General features: G+C 39.0%; 2 protein-coding genes across 2 annotated transcripts in view; both read right to left on the bottom strand.

Annotated features, from left to right (window-relative positions):
• Window positions 1-20,318, bottom strand: part of LOC136247800 (uncharacterized) — a 133,458-nt gene that overhangs the window by 42,278 nt on the left and 70,862 nt on the right. The window contains exons 7-9 of the mRNA XM_066039624.1: window positions 9,487-9,657; window positions 8,852-9,001; window positions 8,154-8,354 (exon numbers count right to left, since the gene is read on the bottom strand). Coding sequence (XP_065895696.1) covers window positions 8,154-8,354; window positions 8,852-9,001; window positions 9,487-9,657 — 522 coding nt within the window. The remainder of the gene's footprint in view (window positions 1-8,153; window positions 8,355-8,851; window positions 9,002-9,486; window positions 9,658-20,318) is intronic.
• Window positions 6,661-7,871, bottom strand: LOC136246594 (uncharacterized). The gene is made up of 2 exons (XM_066038113.1): window positions 7,667-7,871; window positions 6,661-7,616 (listed from the first exon to the last, which is right to left on the bottom strand). The coding sequence occupies exons 1-2, from the start codon at window positions 7,851-7,853 to the stop codon at window positions 6,982-6,984; spliced, it is 822 nt and encodes a 273-aa protein (XP_065894185.1). The 5' UTR covers window positions 7,854-7,871; the 3' UTR covers window positions 6,661-6,981.

The raw sequence follows: 20,318 nt of genomic DNA, 5'->3' as shown, positions 1-20,318 counted from the left end.
CCATAATGTAATTGCTACACGTTTCTTCACTGTTATTGCATCCCGTAGTCTAGTGTCCTGGTACTGTATGTGTGGTGTCAGCTCAGCACACAAATGATCAAAAGTATCTTTACTTAAACGAAAATTTTGAAGCCAATCTCGAGGAGAGAAGGTTTCCAAAACAATATGATCCCACCAATGAACAGATCTACAACAAAAGCACAAGTTACCAGCTATGTAAAGCTACATGAGTAGAAGAATTAAATCACTAGGTAACCATGCACAATGGATACAAAGTAGCTAATATCACTAGTATCATTTTAACTACTGTATGTGCCTGTCAGCATAGCAAATAATTAGCAAGTAGTCACGTGACTAATTACTTTGGTAGAGTCCAAGCAATTCATTCAATTGGAGCATTCACAAAGCCATGCCAAGCAGCACTCAATACTGTAAAAAGTAAAGCAGTACTCCAATGCTGGTACGTCCTTTTCTGCTGCCTTCGCTTTAATCGTTTGACCCACAGCATCTCAGTAATAAGCGTCAAATTAGTTAATTAAAATCGTACGCGTTTAAATTATACTAATCAAGCTACTCGACCCGGATTTTATTGCCAGTGTGAACAAGAGCCAACTCGGGTTCAGTAGGATGGGTTTTACCCGAACTTATTAGCCCGGGATAGTGTGAACGGAGTGTAAGAGATTACAATTAAACAAAGATCTATTTTTTCTCGTTACATTAGCACTAATACTAGCAGCATTTCAGTACCACTGCTTTAGAACTACTTTATAAATACTACTACTTAATTATGTATAAGGTTGTGGTAGTAAGTATCACTAATTCACCCAGGGGCTAAAAAAAGGGGCTAGTTGTGGCCAAAATGCTAGTTGTAAGTGACTTTTGGCTAGTTGTAAATGGTCATTTGGAAAGTCAGGCTAAAATAGCAAGCTGCACCACAGAAAAGTATAACCTCAAAGTTATGTATAATATTATTATGTGCACGTGTGTGCAGCTTAAATCTCTTTTACAGGGATTTGGCTAGAAGTACCTTAAGATCCTATCTTAAGATTGCTATTTTTTTTTAAATTTCTCCACTCCACTAGAGATTGCCTTACGATTCAGCCTATAGTCACAGTTACTTTTATTACAGTCCACGATTAAAATTGCCCTATATAATCTACTGTAGCTAATAAAACAATAGTTTATTCTAAAAAACTATTTTCAAACTCTGTAACTATGCTGCCTTTATACGTAGTTCTTTTCATCCTTTCAATTCACCATTTCCTTAAAACATCCATATTTCAGTCATTTCTCTGAAATTATTTCCAGATTCAATCTCATCACAGCTATATTTCAAAAATTTCCTGGGACAGTATGTCCCCCCCCCCCCCCCCAAAGCCTTCCCCATCCACTGACACTTCACTACACAAGTTCACTCTTCCCTACTTTAGCTATTAGACAATCACAACAGTAATTATAGAGTACAATATGTATATACATCAAACATAAATGCAATTTTTGTTTACGTGTGTAACAAACCCCCCCCCCCGCTCTCAGATTTGGCTAGTTGTAGAAAATAGTTTTTAGCCACTGAATTCGCCTGAATGTGGAGGTTAATGGTCCAAGAGCTAGGCATCAAAATTTTGGCTGTCGACACCATCTTTGCTGAATAAGGTTCATGTTCATTTTTGAGAAGGTATACATCCCAGTAGTTGAAAATTTTATGATAGCATTGATGATGTGGTAGCTTGTGGTTTTTATGGCATGATTTTCACCACACCCCAATTTCAACATGAGCCACATATGTATGCGAATATGAGCACTTTCAGACAAGCAGTTGGGCTTAATTTTGGCATAACTTTACTATGATATTTTTAGATAATTTACATCCTACTAATGTGGTTTTTAAACCATGCCCATTGACAGTAACCATGGTAACAAAATGTACTTATGTTAATGGTTCATTCTTTCAGCTTATTCTAACGACTGGATAGTGACTCTTCAAACAACCATATAGCTAGTACGTAGCTCTAGTCTGACATAAAATTATTGATTTAATTATCAATCTTGTCAGTGTGTTTAGTAAGCCACACCCATGCAGAGACTGGATACTTACTCTTCAAAAAACCATAGTAGCTCTGGTCTGATATTCCATAAAATTGCTGTGCTGGGATTTGACAATTCAATCTTGTCAGTCTGTTTAGTAGGCCACACCTATTGACCCTATACTTACTTTTCAAAAACCACATAGTACCTCTGGTCTGATATCCCATCAAATTGCTGTTTTAATTCAATCTTGTCAGAGTGTTTAGTAGGCCACTCTTATAGACTGGATACTGGATCAAGCTACTGAGGTGACTGTGAACAAAGATACTCAGACTCTAGGAGGTACTGTACCACTGGATTTAGTTACGTATCTATTGAGTATATCGAAAGCCCCTAGAGAAGTTGCTTCTAATCTGATGAAGGTACATGATATTGGTCAGCAATGTTATTCAGATTTTAAAGATTAGCGTCTAGAAAAAGATCCTCCAGTAAAGAAATTTTATGACCCAATAGTATTGAACAAGTTAAAATCTTTTAGCAGCCTGTGTAAAAGGAAGCAAGTGAAATCTAGTGGCAGAGTAGCTATATTGAAGGCAGACAGATCTCTTTTTGGGAGAATTATTGTGTTGCTCAAGGGTGCAACCTCAAGATGGAAGATATTCTGTCCCATCCCCTTGGACCATTACCTTGGGCTTTGTCCACACCAGATGGATTGCTTAGAAAAACCAATAAAACTGCTTAGCAACATCTCTTCAAAGCACTTTAGCACCCGGTTGATCAGTTACCAGATAATTTGTGACCCAGTCTGAGAAAACCGGTCTTATTGTCCATGTCAGCAGATTCAATTTTTCACCCAGGAAATACAGCTACATGAGTGAATAAACTATCTAATTCCACAATAAAAATCAGCTAGACTTGAGTGGTCTGGTTTTGCTGGCTGCATTTCCCAAGTCTGAAGTGCGTTGTGGGGTCTTAACGGAGCTCTGGTCAGCCTGGGGATGACTGTATGTGGGTGCACAGCTCTGTGGTGTTGAATAAGTACCTCTGCTGTGAATTTCATTTCATTTTAGCCAATTTTGAGACCTCAATGGCCCAAAACTTGGCCTAATTCATCCCTACTCCTTCCTTTTCAATATTTGAACACCATCTTGCTTGCCTTTCAGGCCCCCTGTCTCCCACCCCTTTTGCAGTTTACCTGATACAGTCAACCTCAGTTTAAAAACTATCTAAAATGGTGGGAAACTTAGTTGTTGGCTACTTGCACAGTGGATGCTCTGGAAGGTAAGGAATTGGTGTAAAACATGTGAAAATTTGGTACACATAGCTTCAACCATTGGTGAGCTACAGCACACTAATTTTTTAAAATCAGCGTTTCTTGATACTTTTAAATAGTCGGTAAGACCGGTTTTCCCAGAATGGGTCACATTTTGCATTGATCTTAGACGGAATGAGCTTAGTGCAAAAGGTCAAAGGTGAGCAAATTTCATTTGTGTTGACAAAACAAGGCTTCCACACATATCCATTTTTATGACTTCAAATCACCATAACTCAATGTACGTAGGAGTATGCCATTAGTTTCAAATTTTAATCTGGAATTTACAATGCTATGAAAGAATTGTGTAAAATTTTAGGTCAATAGCTTACTGAGTAGTCAAGTTACAGATGGTTAAAGTCAGTGAATTGGATGTAGGTGGAAACATTGTTTTGTCAAATTCGGTCACATTTGGTGATGTTGCTACTGCAGTATTACAAATGGTGCTGAGAGAAGGAAAACATAAAAAGAGAATTGATGTTGTTTTTGACACATACAAAGAAAATTCAATCAAAAATAGTGAGAGGTTGCTGCGAGAGGTGAAGAGACTGGTAATTAGTTTCAGAACATTGCTAATACACAGATCGTAAGGCAATGGATGAATTTCTTGTCAATAACCACTAACAAAACCAGCTTAATTGCCTTTTTAGTAAGCGAATGGAAGAGTACACAGCACAGAGAACAACAGGGTGAGAAAGTTTTGTATGCTTCCATTAGAGAGGTTTGTTCAAAATTACATCAGAGGAATGTGTGCAAGTACCATGTCTACAGTAGTGATGTGCGATATATCGAAAAAATATCGATTTCGCGATAATTTTGTCGATACCGTTATCGTATCGATTTTCGATACTGCTTTAGCAGATTTCGATATTTATCGAAAAGGTAATATTTTGCGATAATTATCGAAACATTGAAGAATATTTCGATAAATCTACAGCATTTAGTGTGTGATTGCGCAATCACGCTAGAAATGAAGGTTGGTTCTGTACTATCTAGCCACTTTAAAAACTTGTCTACCAGTTTTCTAGGCTTATTATTAGTTTTATGCAATAGTTTGTGTGTAAATTGTATTTCAAGCACATTTATAAATATCGGCCGCCCACGCAATTATACCACCCACACAATTAAAAATTATCGAAAATCGTATCGAAATTTTGATATTTACCCCAATATCGTATCGATAACATATCGAAATAAAAATCCTGATATCGCACACCACTAGTCTACAGTGTAATCAAGAAGAAGCTGATGGACGCCTTTTGCTACATGCTACTCATGCAGCAAACAATGGTTGTCAGGCTGTAGTTATCTGCTCAGACGATACAGATGTTTTCATCATGTTAGCTTTCCATGATGTCATTGGAGTACCCTTATTTCAGAAGTGCAGCACAAAAATAAGGAAAAGAGTTATAGACATCAAAAAGTTGGTTCTGGTGTGGAAATATCTGCATTCCAAGCTCTAATTGGTATGCACACATTTACTGGGTATGACAATGTCAGTGCATTTGCTGGTAAAGGTAAAACTAAAGCTCTAAAGATGCTGACTCACAACGAAGATTACCAAGATAACTTTATGGAAATGGGTAGAGAGTGGGATATGTCATTAGAATTGATGAACAAGCTTGAGCATTTCAAGTGCCACCTTTATGCTCCCAAGACATCTTGTACTAAAGTCACTGAGCTAAGGTATCATCTGCTCTGCACCAAGAAGGGTGAGGTTGAAAGCCATCTACTTCCATCTTGCAAAGATTGCTTAGTTCAGCATGCTCTTTGATCAAATTTTAAGGCTGTCACATGGCAAAGATGTTTGGAACAGAACCCTAGTATTCCAAGTCCTGAAGGCAGGGGATGGAAGATTGAAATAGAAGGATCAGACACTCAACTAGTGATACACTGGATGACTGGTCAACCAGTACCCCAAGATATTTTAGATCTTCTAGCTTGCAATTGTGCAAAGAAGTGTGAGCTGCCAAGGTGCATTTGTATGACTAATGGGCCCAAGTGTACAGAAGTGTGTAGACTGCAGGACTGTGACAGTCAGTATGATAATGCTGATGATGATGAAAATGTTATAAATGAACTTAAAGATGACCTAGAAGAAGATTATGACTTCTAAAAATGAACAATAATGTTTATGCAACTAGTAATATGATTTTGCATAATATTAAATTACATGTAATTACTATATCTACATAGTATGACCAGAAGCTACCACAAATACATTGCTATCATGCATTTTTGTGTTATTGGGATGGATACCTTTTCAAAAAAAGCAATGATCCTTATTCAGCTCAGATGGTACTGACTGACCCCTCCAGCTCTTGGACTATAACCAAGGACAGACATTACAAAAATTTTATTATGTAGAGAGGAACTAGTAATAGCTGCTAGCATTGCTGAGGATTAGTCTGAATTATGCAAACATTAATAAACATTAGAACATGGCATGGATAGTATGCTTTGATCTTTGATATTTAATGAGGTTTCTAATATCACTAAGAAACCTGGTAGGAGGTTTCTAACTAACTTTATTAGAAACCTGCAGACAATTGATAAAACTCACTATGCAAGGGTATTCAATTTGTATTTAAAACCTAGGTCATGGTGTGTTAGATGTGATTGTGGGTTATAATGAAAATGTGAAAAAATGCTAAAAAAGGTACAAGAATCACTGTAGACAAACGTGCCCATTCATACATGACACATCAGTGATGATAGTTAATGTTAATGGTACAATTAGTTGCACCAACAAGGTTAATCCCTGAAGCCATGTTCTCTTGATTTTCAGTCTTGTCTGGCTTGTCATGCTGCTTAACCTTCTCATCTGGTGTTACTTTCAAATCTTGATCCTTAGTGGTAGTAACAGTACCATTTAGCACATCTGATGTTACAGTCCGCAATTTCTCACCAACCCGCTTATAAGCCCTTACAGCATTAGATGAATGCCCCGTCCTTTGCATAATAAGTTGCTCATCTACTTTGGCTTCAAACAATCTGGTTGTATTTGTGGCGTGAAGTGAGTGGTTGGTAAGCTTTCCCTCAATTCCTGCTGCTACACACAATCTGCGAACAGTTTGCTGTAATGAATTATGCCCAATAGGTATTTTGTGATACCAACATTGTTCAGTTGGTTTAACAAGTGACTTTAGATAAAGTGCTCCATCTGGACGATATTCAGGACACTTTGACATGTATAACTTGTAGAGCCTGACTAAACAACGTTCTGGATTATCATCATTAGCATACTGAACCACTTGCTTTTGCTCCCGCCTGCAGTGTACAAGACCTTGATTTGATTTAGACACGTCTACTGTGTACATTACATAAGCCCGTCCATTAGTAGGTTCAAACAGCTGGATCTGTGAGGGATAATACCTCAATCTTCTATGCTCCACATCACTTCGTAATGCAAAGTAAAAACCTATATAATATATCAATGTGTTTAGTAGCTGTTGTGGGTGTTTATCTCCAAGTAACCCCTGTTTCCACAAAGTATCTTCATGCTCCTCAGTAAGTATTTCAGCTTTTTTTCACTTGATAATTGCCAGTAGATTTCAGTTCTTTCATGCGTGCATCTAAAGTAGCACGAAACTGACAAAACATAGGATTGGCTAGTATATTTACATCAGCTCTATCTACTTCTCTTACAAACGTAATAGTGCACAGCATATCTGATAAAGAGTATCAGGTGAGTATGGCCTACCATCTTTTTGTCTCACTTCAAGTACGAACTTCCCTAACCAAAAATTCATAGCTTGTTTCGACATTTTACAGAAATCCTCAAGTAGCTTGTGCTCCTTTTCCTCAGGCTCAACACATGAACACTGCAAATGATATTGAACCCACTCACGCCATATATTCCCCACCCATTTGTTCTGGTCTTGTGTTTTGACTGGTATTCCATGTTTCCTTGCTTCCTCAACTTCCTTGGATGTTTTTGGTGACCCATATCGTACACTACCTCTATTAACCACTCCACTAGTCTCGCTAACAGTTTCATTTTTACTACCTTCCTCAAACAATGTTGGTTGAGGTCCACCATCAGTCAGGTGACGCAGCAGAGATTGTTTACCTTCGAACTGCTGTGATGTAAGAAGAAGAATGTCATCAGTAACTTGATTGGGAAATTCTTCCTTAGTAAGTTCTACAGACGAACAGTTGTTCAACTCTCGCTCAAACTGCTGTGATGCAAGCAGAAGGAAGTCGTCGGCTACGCGGTCAGGAAACAGTTCCTTAGCCACTTGTGAGTGAATTATCGACGTCTTCTTGACTTCAACACCTGTGCAGTTAAACTTTTCACAGTTAATAACCATGCAACAGAATGCTTACTTGTATTCTGCTGGCTCACAAAAGTTCGCACCTTGGTTCGCATCTTAACATCAGTTTCACCATCGCTGCTAGATTCAGATTCACTTTCCCAAGGTTCTCCCAACCCGAGTTTAAATCGTTTAGGGCATTTCCAACCTGGAGGAGGCTTCATAGGTTGAAACGGCTTGAACTTCAACTGTCCCGCCATTTTGAAAATAACTACGATTTCAAAACGTTTATCACACCCACAATCGTAAGCAGATCACTGTCACAAAGTTTTAAATACATTTTGCAATGTTAATAAACCGAGCCATGTTCTAAGTTGGTTAGGAACCACGCCCTCGGCTCTTCGTGTTTTAGAAACCTCGCTCGCTCGGTTTCTAAAGCCACGAAGAGCCTCAGTCTAGGTTCCTAACCTATACTTATAGAACACACTAAACATTGTTACATAAGATCATAGCTACTGCATACTGACAAATATGTAAACAGATAAACACAATTTACTAACCAATGGTATTAATGATATTTGCTGTAGCTGTTCCAGTACCATCTACTGATATACCTATAGATGCTGGTACACTTAATGTTAATATGAACTCCTCATCTTGTTCAAAAGTTGTGTCAATGATTACAGAAACATTAACAGTGATCGTGGTGACGTTGATGTTGAAGGTTGCAGTCAGTAGAGAAATGCTAAAATCAATTCCACCTGTTGTGAATGTGAAATAAACATGTCACAATGTATGAACAGTGGAACTTTTAATCTTTGTGTATCTACTGGTATTTTTACTATCTATACTTCTACAATCTGTGCAGAAATATCACAAGTCACAATTTCATGTACCCGATTAACCACCTTAATTAATAAGGGATTTAAAACTACTCTGTAATGGAATAGCTACAAATATTGGTTGAATGAATTCCATAAAACGATTCATAGCAGAGTAGTTTTCACTGTGCTACATGTGTGACTGAACTTTGAAAAATAACCCACATAGTCGCACGTAATGTAATGAGAATATTATTGTTTAGGATGAGTGGAGGGCCCAGTTTTACAAGAACTTTTCAAAAACTTTCTTGTAATTGAAGGAATTGTTAACAGTATTAACAAGTGGATTTTCACTTATCATTTAATCATTAAACAATTTAGGTGTCAAATACACCCATATGGGTGATCTCCAAAATTTGGTCACATGTATTGTATACCTTCAGCAGACACTGGTGATTGTTCTGATGAAGTTATCATGATATCAAAAGGAACATCAGCTGTACCTCCTACTAGTTCAATTGATACTGATACATATCCATCTGCTTCAGATCCATTGTAAGTACTTTGAGTAAATCTTACAGATAAGCCTACAATGATATAGTGTCTGTAAACAACTGAGACAACTTATTGAAAAAAGTATGTAGTACAACATACGTACAACACACACTGAAAAGTTAAAAAGTGACTGGATTTGTTCATATAGTCTATCCAATTACATGTACTTGGCATCCTATAACTTCAGTTGTGAATATGGTATCATTATGAAGTGATGTACTACATAGAACTACTGTATTGCTAGGTATGTCACATTTTATGGTGATGTGTTAAAAACAGCAGGAGTTATGATTAGTGGATATTCAGAAAAGCTACAAGACCCCTTATTAGCATAAATATGGTCACAAATACGTATTTCAAGGAGGAACGTTTTCCATTTATTTCAAGGTTTTGGGGGTTAACACCAAAATGTGAATTATATTAGGATGATGCATTGATTAACTATACAAATAAACTTTTTTACCAAGAAATTAAAAGTTTTAACACAGAGCAATAAAACTTATCACACTTTACATACCAAGACAATATGTAGTGGTAACACATTCTTGAAGATCATTGACCACTTGACCATCAGGACAGAAACAACCTTCAGCACATCCTCCATATGAAGTATCATTTGTGCTATCACATGTTTGGGGACGTAGTTGACCACACTGTTGGTACGATGATCTTGCTGGACATTGAATGGCTAAAGGAATCAGGTATCAGTAATGTTTAGTTTGTCCACTAAATTTTTAGTACAGTGTATTCGGAAATTGCATCAAGGACAGATTTGATCATTAAAAAAGCTGCATACAGTAGGTTTTATAACCAGTAGTTGAATGTGTTAGTTTAGCAAGCATATAATTACACATCCATAGCTACAGTGTATGCACATAATTTTTGCATTTGTAACTTACTGTCTTAATATACAAACATTCACATCATTTAAATTTACCTTTAGTTCAATTACATAAAATATAATGGCAAAAAGAATTTCAAATAAAGGATACATAGCTGCATGATAATCATGATACATAACTGCTAAATCTTTTGGAGTAATTATAGATATTAATTATGCACAAATAAATAACTGTAAATGCAGAGAATAATGATCTTTATCCAAATCCTTTATATGTGACTGGGTCTGGCAAAACCGGTTTTATTGCCCATGATAGGGGTGACCTGCAGTTCGAATCCAGGGGTTAGAGGGATTTTTTCCTTACTTTGGCCCCTTTTCTGTTACACCTTTTTCAGCTATAAGTCACTAAGTCTAAGTCTTTGAAATTAGGTTATGTAATCCTAAGGCTGCATCACATGTTGCTTTCAGACCTTCAGTGCTGGTCACTGTAAAGCACTAATAACAATAACAACAATAACGATAGCAGATTTGATTTTTCACCAAGAACACAAAGCTACATAAATAAATTATCAAATTTCATAATCAAAATCAGCCAGACTTGAATGGTCGGCATTTTCTGGCTGCTTTCCCAAGCACAATGGTGATCTGTATGAGCGGCCTGAGGCCCCAGTGGAGCTCTGGCCAGTCTGGGGATTGCTGTGTGTAGGGACCAGTCTATTTTGCTTTTTTCCACCTATTTTTCTTTCCAGCAATTCTTTTATGCAGTTTCGCCTTAAAGTGACTGTTCTATAGAGTATCTCGATCAACAATTACTTCTAACATGTAAAGCAAGAAGCTAGCTAATATTGCTTAACATGTGTGACTATTTTATTAGGGTATCTCGATTGTCACTTGTTGTTCCTGTAACAATTAGCTATGCATTGTTGATATTTTAGTGCGTCTGACTGTTCTATTATAGTATCTCGATCTTTTGTGCAATTTTTATGTCCACTTCACAAAAATTGCACCTATTATGCCAGCATTTTGCTCATTGCTTTTACCCACCCATTATGCCAAAAATTTTGCTGGCAAAATCGACGGGTCCCTAGCTGTGTGTGGCTGTGCAGCTTCGCAGAGTTGAATAAAGAGATGTGATGTATAGTTCCTTTCATTTTAGCCAGTTTTGAGACCTTAATGGCTCATAACTTGGCCCATTTCATCCCCATGCCTTCCTCTTTAATTGTTTTAAACAATCCCTTTTCTGCCTCCAGCCCCCACCTCCCACCCCTTTTGGAGCTCCCCTGGTACAGTTAACCTCAGTATAAAAACTATCTAAAATGGTGGGAAACTTAAGTGTTGTCTACTTCTACTGAGGATGCTCTTGGAGGTAAGATGTTGTTGTAAATAGCGTGAAAATTTGGTACACTTAGCTTTTACCATTGGCAAACTACAACACACTGAATACTTAAAACCGACATTTCTCGATACTTGTAAATAGGCGATAAGACCATTTTTGTCACAATGGGTTACATATTTTTATAAAGGATTAAATGGTCATTGATTCATTTTTATCCTATCCTGATAAAGATACAATACAGACATGTTTATGTCAACTGCAATTATTTGCACTTAATGTTTAGTTACGCTACCACTCACCTACTTATGTGGTCTGTTCCTCAGATCTTCATTCTTCACCTCTAGCAATCCATTGATTGAGGAGGGGGTTTGGTAAGTGCTAGGGGCCTCATCTGCCATGGTATATGGCCTACGCAAGGTTATGTAATTCCAGCGGGGCCAAAGTAGGAAGTACTTTTGGATTATTGATGCTTGGATAATGAAAGAGTTTAGAGCAGAGAAGCGTCTCTGTCCTAAACTCTTTACAATAGAGGCAAACGGGAGAACCTAGTGGATAAGGCAGATATCCTAAGTGAGGTCCCTTGCTGTCTCAGACTCCTCTAAGGAGAATGGACGAACTGCTTATAGCAGCGGTAGGTGATGTGTTGACCTGCGGGTCACCACTAATTTGTGTCACATGGCTTTAGCCAGATTGTGACAGTATCAACACCTGTGCGCAGGTGATACAATGGTCAGGGCGTGACCGTTGTTCTCAGAGTTGTCAATATCCACTGTTGAGAGTGGCACTGTCTTAAATAGCATCAACATTTGATAGTAGCACTGTGGTTCCTCTATGGTGGTTAGCTGGTTGGTACTCTATAGCTGGATCATGTTTGATAGTGTTCATGACAGAAAGTGTCTTCTGGCAGATGGGAGAGTGTCTCCTGATAGTGATCTGGATGGGAGAGCGTCTCCGGCTAGCAATCCAATTGGGAGAGCATCTCTAGTTAGCGATATGAATGGGAGAACGTCTCCTAATACTGATCTGGATGGTAGAGCGTCTTAGGCTAGTGATCTGGTTGAGAGAGCATCTCTTGTTAGCAATTTGGATGGGAAGGTATCTCCTGATACTGATCTGGATGGGAGAGACAAGCAGCTGTTAGCAACACTAATTGGTGTCACGTGGCTTTAGCCAGATTGTGACAGCATCAACACCTGTGCGCAGGTGATACAATAGTCAGAGCGTGACCATTGTTCTCAGAGTTGTCAATATCCACTGTTGAGAGTGGCACTGTCTGAAATAGTATCAACACTTGATAGTAGCACTGTGGTCCCTCTATGGTGGTTAGCTAGTTAGTACTCTATAGCTGGGTCATGTTTGATAGTGTTCATGACAGCAAGTGTCTTCTGGTAGATGGGAGAGTGTCTCCTGATAGTGATCTGGATGGGAGAGCGTCTCCGGCTAGCAATCTGGTTGGGAGAGCGTCTCTAGTTAGTGATTTGAATGGGAGAGCGTCTCCTAATACTGATTTGGATGGGAAAGCATCTTCAGCTAGTGATCTGGTTGAGAGAGCGTCTCTAGTTAGCAATTTGGATGGGGAGACATCTCCTGATACTGATCTGGGTGGGAGAGGCAAGCAGTTGTTAGCAACCTGGTTTCCTGATGACACTCTGAACTAGAGGGCCTGTCTGTGACTGCAGGCAGGCTAAAAGAGCATCTCTCCTGACAAAAATTTAAACTGCGAGCATCCCTCAATAGCAATCTCTACTTGTGGTAGCAGCTGGCACGGTGAAGGAATCCAGTCAGACCTGCAGCTGAAGAACTCACAACAAAATGTATATAATAGCAAATAGTCTTTCATGTAAATGTTTCTGAGTAATTGAATGCAGGCACAGTGAAGTACAGAGTACAACAACATTATGTGTCTACTTGCTCCACTGCTTACACTACAAATGTACATAAGTACCACTATTGACAGTGGAATACTAACTAGAATTGTTATCTGCTGGCATACAATGCCAATTAACATAGAGCACCTGCTTATAGTGAAGTTTGTGAACTGTTCAGTGGGTAGGGACAGGGTGGGGAGATTTCTTACAACAGGTATGAATTACTGCCAATGTGTTCTGCTCACGATGCTGCGCATGCGTTGTTCTTATTAGGGCCCACTGTTGCATGCTAATATTTTGGATACTTGCATGGCCTACGCTTCACAACATTAACTGTGTTTAATAACTTAAAATTTATTTAATGTTTAGTTACGCTACCACTCACCTACTTATGTGGTCTGTTCCTCAGATCTTCATTCTTCACCTCTAGCAATCCATTGATTGAGGAGGGGGTTTGGTAAGTGCTAGGGGCCTCATCTGCCATGGTATATGGCCTACGCAAGGTTATGTAATTCCAGCGGGGCCAAAGTAGGAAGTACTTTTGGATTATTGATGCTTGGATAATGAAAGAGTTTAGAGCAGAGAAGCGTCTCTGTCCTAAACTCTTTACAACAGAGGCCATAAGTAGGTCACAATATATTATATATATATATATACATATATATTGTGATCTACCCCCCCAAGCATCAAGGTTATTTATTTAATTTAGACCATGCAATGTGCAGAAATTTGATGGTGACAACATCTAGTAATATGCACGATAAGCTATGCTTGCAACAAGCAGAAGATGATGTGCAAACCGAGCCACGGTAACATACGAAACAAGCAGTGGAAGTGACATGCGTTGGTATACAAACAAGCAATGGTGATGACATACATATCAAGCAAATGTGACAATATAAATATTAGGAAGACATAACACACAAGCAAACTAACATGCAACTAACAACACAATGGTGTGTCCCATGCCAATTGCCTAGCAAAATTGTGGAGCACATCCTAACCATAGAATTACAGATATATAACGAAGACACTGTATCATGTACACATTAGAACAAGCACCATGTTTTGAAATGATTCCTATTGCAATTGTATAGGTTGAAGTTTCCTTTAATAACAATAAAATGGACTTTTCTTTGTGACGATTATAAGACTCAAGGGTATGGTGTGCAAGAAGCTGACACAACACGGTGAAACTGCTATGCAAAGTTCTAATATGCACCTGGCTGCTTTTCTGCATACAATTTATGATTACCGTATTTTTTTTTTTTTTTTTTTTTTGGTACCAAGTTACCTTCATACCACCATTAATGCAGTCACCTTCTAAGGCTGGTGACTAGCTATATATACATGTATGTAGCTAGTTTGCTGACACTTCATTGCATTCTGCATTCTCTAGTTGACTATCCAAGCCCTGCTGATGCTGACTACAAGCCAATAAGCAGCAATGAAGAAACCAATATAGTATGCTGTAGAATACAGAAGTCTATTAATGCATTTAATACACATCTGTGGTTGCATTATTTATTTATTTATTTTAAATTTAATTGCACAAAATAGAATTTTTTGACTTCAAAAGCACAATTAATGTCACTGAATTCAGGTACTTAGACGTTTCTTTTTTTTTTTTTTTGAAAGTAGCATCAGTGATTGGTGGCTACACTGTATCTATGTATGAGCTCACTACTAAGCTCACCAGTACAAAGCAACTCTTATTATTTCACACATTACTAGAGGTGTACCAATAGAGAAATTTCTGAACTGATCCAATATAAAGTGATATACTGAGTCAGAACACCGACACCGACACAATATAATAAAGTGTAGCTATACATTTAGATTAGAAGAAACTGGGGAACTTTAACTTGCATAAGATATACTTAGTAAGCAGTTCCAAGTGCTAACAATCACTGACAATGCTTGATTGCCTGTGGTGGTGTGGCCTCAATTAACAGCCCAGACAGTGAGGCACCCACAAAATATTTTTAATGCATGCTCCTGCCAAGATGAGTCCACATTAGCTACTCCGTATTTTAATGGCTTGTAATGATGGCTGGTTATTTCAAGCTGTGTTTCTAGTCTATTCCTCCCATGGTTGCTTTTTTATAGCTCTCCACTATGATCATTTGTTGTATGGTTGGTAAGTATTGTAACAATGAATGTTTGTTAAGCACGTATTTCTATGGCTTCTCATAGTATATGCGCTTCTTTTCAAGGATATAGAAAACTACTATTTCCTCAGCCTTATTTGCTGTACAACAGAGGGTAAAATGTGGCTTTACCATGGCAAAGACTATTTCGATATATCATATCGGTTTTGGTGGTTATATTGAGACCAACCGATATTGGCAGAAATCTCCATATTGGCCACTGATACGATATGAATCGGTACATCCCTGCTCATTACATGCATATATATATATATACAGGGTGTGTTGGAACAGTGTGTAAGCTTATACCAGTACACCAATTGGTGTTATACTGTTGCTTACCCGATGCAGCATCTCGTCTGAGGCCATTTCGCGATAGTCGGGGCGTTCAAGTTCCCTCCCGAAGATTCTGATTGATGCCCGCCACACGATCTCCCTACATTTTGTGTGGATTAGGTGGCGTCCGATGAACTGGCTATGGCACGAGGTGGAGCCGTAGTCACTGATGTTAGTGACGAGTCCAGCAGCGATGGAGCTGTCCCAGGTGACAGTGATACCGTGCGTGGGCCGAGGCAAGTGACCCAGTTCTAGAGACGACCCTGACGGTAGCCACTAGTATTGTAATGTCACATCCTGTCGCATTGCTGTCTTGCCCGGAACACCCGTTCCTTGGGGCGGTCCTTCCCCCGGCGTGACAAAGCCGGCTCCTCGCCTGCTCAATCCAGCAGTCGAGCTTCCCAAGGACGACAACCCTCTCCTTCCTCAGCAGGCGAGAACAACGAGTACCCATCTTGAAGAGTCAAAGCCACTGCAACTGGCGAGATTTCTTACAACAGGTATGAATTACTGCCAACGTGTTCTGCTCACGATGCTGCGCATGCGTTGTTCTTATTAGGGCCCACTGTTGCATGCTAATATTTTGGATACTTGCATGGCCTACGCTTCACAACATTAACTGTGTTTAATAACTTAAACTTTATTAATAGCAAGTTATCTTTATGGTTTACTGCAACCTTTACAAATAACTGAAATTCACTTATTAAATTTCCATTACATAACAACTGCGTGATTTAAATATTTACACATTGTTGATCATGAGACATTTATGTAGCTACCAATAATACTATTTGTAATTGTGACCGGGCCTGCGAAAACAGGGCACGTGGACACAAATTACACCATGTCACACTACAGGCCATATCTCAGTTCTGGAACAGAATATTTACATTCTATAAATTACATCACAAAGCCAATTAAATGTTGATTAAGAGCTGAAAATTGCATTGCCATAGCATAATGGTATAAAATGTTATTAGTGATGCAAGTTTGAAAACGTAGGCAAAAATCATGTGCCCTCATGCCCTATTTTCACAGGCCTAGTCACAATCACACAATTAAGTGTATTAGTCAGGTGGCTTAGTGGAATCAAGACACACGGTAGTGTGTTGTGCGGCCCAAGAAGCTGGCGCGCCACACCGTGAGTATATTGACAGGAAGAACGAAAACGTCATTTTCACACCTTTGTATCTCGGTGATCACTTATCTCATTGGAACCAAATTTGCTACACAGTTGCCCGCCAGCCAAGGGAGTCTACATTCCAAATTTGAAGGAAATCGCTCCAGCCATTTCCAAGATACGAGCTGCCAAAGTTTCGTTTTTTTTTCTTCGCTTTTTTTCTTCTTCTTCTTCGTCTTTTCGCACACTTGCAAAAATTGCTATAACAAGCAAACGCGTACTCCGATCGCCTTGAAATTTGGCACACAGAAAGGGAGTCCAAAGGCGAATCCTAGCATCAACTTTGGTACAAATCTGATGAATGGTTCAGGAGTTATGACCGATTATTCGCGTAAAACAAGATCGATTTGTTGTCACGCCTACAGGGTAAACCGCTTCATGGAATGAGTTGAAAATTGCTATGTAGATGGAGTAACCATCGTAGGAGTGCCTTTTGGTGGTTTGAAAGGAATCGAGATAAAGACCACGGATAGGGTCCGCAATGTGAAATTTCGACCTCCGAGAATCAACTACCAAACCACCCACAAATGCTAGGCTTGGTACCACTTAGAAAATGCCAGATTGGAGTTATTTTTCATTAACGTCTTGTCGTGCAAATCGGCGAATATGCTTACAAATTACGAGATTTTTTGCTATATCTTTAAGAAAATGTATTTTCAAGCTACAATACGCACTCTCAACCTTTCTTATTAACTGTACTCTAAACTAAAACCATCAGTAGCTGCATTGTCTGGAGCAATTTCCAGCCGCAGCATTGTGAAAATGAAATTTCGGACTCGAAAAAAGTTTTGATGCCACTGGAGCACACAGTAGCGATGCCAAAGTAACTCTCCCAGGTAAAACTGGTCTGACATGGGTCCAACTACTACCACACCAAATATCATCGAATTCCAAAATTGTTTGCCATCTGGCTGAGCTCGACGGCTGTCAAAATTTGTCAAAAATGCCGATTTTATTCACTGACGGGAACTTTTACTAGCCAGATGTGCTAGTTTACTTCTAAAAAGCTTGCAAGACCCATAGCCAGTAGCTTTCATTCATAGGATTGGTCTGGCAGCTCTTCTATAGCGACCTCAAAATTCGCCAAATGCCGATATCCACGAATTTTTCCGATATCGACCAATTTACAACCCGGTAAAGAAATCTTGTACAGCAAACGTGATGCTTTGCCTCTATAAAGTCATGCTGCATCCTTGTTTAGTTATATTCGTCCATAGAATGGCAATGGCGGCTCTCTTATCGAGGCCAAAATCCATCGAAATTCCCATCTCACCATTTGTCATCAGTTTTAGGACGTTTTACATTAGTCAAACATGCTTGTTTTCCTCTCTACATCTTTACTGGACGTTTCAATCACCTTCATCTGTGTAGACACCTTTCTTCAGTCTCTTGAACTGAAATGTCAGAGCACGCCAGTTGGGCGCAACCATCAGCATCACTTACTGCTTATTTTGTTTCATTGATCCCACGAAAATCCAGCAGAAATATTACATAACCCAACTGGAGTTAGTCTAGTTCTAAATATCCACCTTCGGAACTCTACACGAATGGAAATTCGATCGTGGTTTTTGATAATCGGCATTTGCATTTCGGTAATCATTTGTATAAACATGTAGAGTTTTTTAGAGTACAATATTTAGAGTTAGACTAACTCTATTTGCGCTCTATTACATTTCTGCTGGTTTTCCTGTCATTCTTGCGTGGAACCAATGAAACAAAATAAGCATTAACTGGTATTGATGGTTGCGCTCAATTGGCGTGCTCTGAAATTTTCAAGGGACTGAAGAAAACTGCCTACACAGACGAAGGTGATTGAATGGTCCAGCAAGGATGTAGAAAGGTAAACCAACATGTTTGACTTGTAAAACTTCCGAAAACTGATGACAAATGGTGAGATGGGCATTTCGATGGGTTTTGGCCTCGATAAGAGAGCTGCCAGTGCCACCCTATGGACGAATATAACTAAACAAGGATGCAGCATGACTTTAGAGAGACAAAGCATCACGTTTGCTGTGCAAGATTTCTTTAACGGGTTGTAAAGTGGTCGATATCGGAAAAAATTATGGATATCGGCATTTGGCGGAATTTGACGCCGCTAGAAGAGCTGCCAGACCAACCCTATGAATGAAAGCTACTGGCTATGGGTCTAGCAAGCTTTTGAGAAGTAAACTAGCACATCTGGCTAGTAAAAGTTCCCGTCAGTGAATAAAATCGGCATTTTTGACAAATTTTTGACTGCCGTCGAGCTCAGCCAGATGGCAAACAATTTTGGAATTCGATGATATTTGGTGTGGTAGTAGTTGGACCCATGTCAGACCAGTTTGACCTGGGAGGGTTACTTTGGCATCACTACTGTGTGCTCCAGTGGCATTGAAACTTTTTTCGAGTCCGAAATTTCATTTTCGCAATGCTGCGGCTGGAAATTGCTCCAGACAATGCAGCCACTGATGGTTTTAGTTTAGAGTACAGTTAATAAGAAAGGTTGAGAGTGCGTATTGTAGCTTTAAAAGACATTTCCTTGAAGATATAGCAAAAAATCTCGTAATTTGTAAGCATATTCGCCGATTTGCACGACAAGACGTTAATGAAAAATAACTCCAATCTGGCATTTTCTAAGTGGTACCAAGCCTAGCATTTGTGGGTAGTTTGGTAGTTGATTTTCGGAGGTCGAAATTTCACGTTGCGGACCCTACCACGGAGATATGACACAAAACCCAACCTGTGTCACAATTACGCGATCGATTTTTATGAATAAAAAAGTATTAGTTTTCACGCCTACTAGGCAAACCGCTTAGAGCAATGAGCTAAAAATCGGTGTATAGCTGGAATAATCTTGATAGAAAGTCCTTGCAGTAGTACAGAAGAATCGGATTACAAACCACTGAGTTATGATTCGAAAGCCAACTCCGTGTAGCAAATGCGAGATCGAGATACTCTAATAGAACAGTCACCCTAATAGAGCATTCGGCTAATTTATTTACTCCATTATAGAATTTTATTACATCACAAGTTATTCTGTAGGGAGTTCAGCTGCAAACAGTTAATCTTATAGACAGTTCAGCAAGAAGACAGTCACCATGTGGAGAGTTAAGCAAATATACCACTATAGAGATTCAGAACATTACAAGTCACACTGAAGAAAGTTCAGCTATAAACAAGTCATGCACTGTGTAGAGAATTCAGCTACAATTAAGTCACTCTCTAGAGAATTCAGTTACACAGAATTCTGCTACACACAAGTCACTGTGGAGAGAGTTCAGCTACAAACAAATTACCCTTTAGAGTGATCAGCTACAAACAAAACACTTTGCAGGGTGTTCAACTGCAACAAATCAATTACCTTTAGAGCGATCAGCAATGAACAAATCAACACAAATCTACCTGTAGAGAGATCAGCTAGAAACAAATCACCCTGAAGAGAGTTCAGCTACAAAAAGTCACTCTGTAGAAAGATCAGCTAGAAGAGGTCACCTTGTAGAGAGTTCAGTTACAAAAAAACCACCATGTAGAGAGCTCAGCTACAAACTAGTGACATTGTAGAGACATCAGCTAGAAGAAGTTACCTTGTAGAGAGTTCAGCTACAAAGAAACCATTCTTTAAAGAGCTCAGCTGCAAACAAACCACCTGTACAGAATTC

This window comes from Dysidea avara, chromosome 2 (assembly GCF_963678975.1).
Source record: "Dysidea avara chromosome 2, odDysAvar1.4, whole genome shotgun sequence".
NCBI lineage: Eukaryota > Metazoa > Porifera > Demospongiae > Dictyoceratida > Dysideidae > Dysidea > Dysidea avara.
This window is presented reverse-complemented; position numbering and strand designations above follow the sequence as displayed.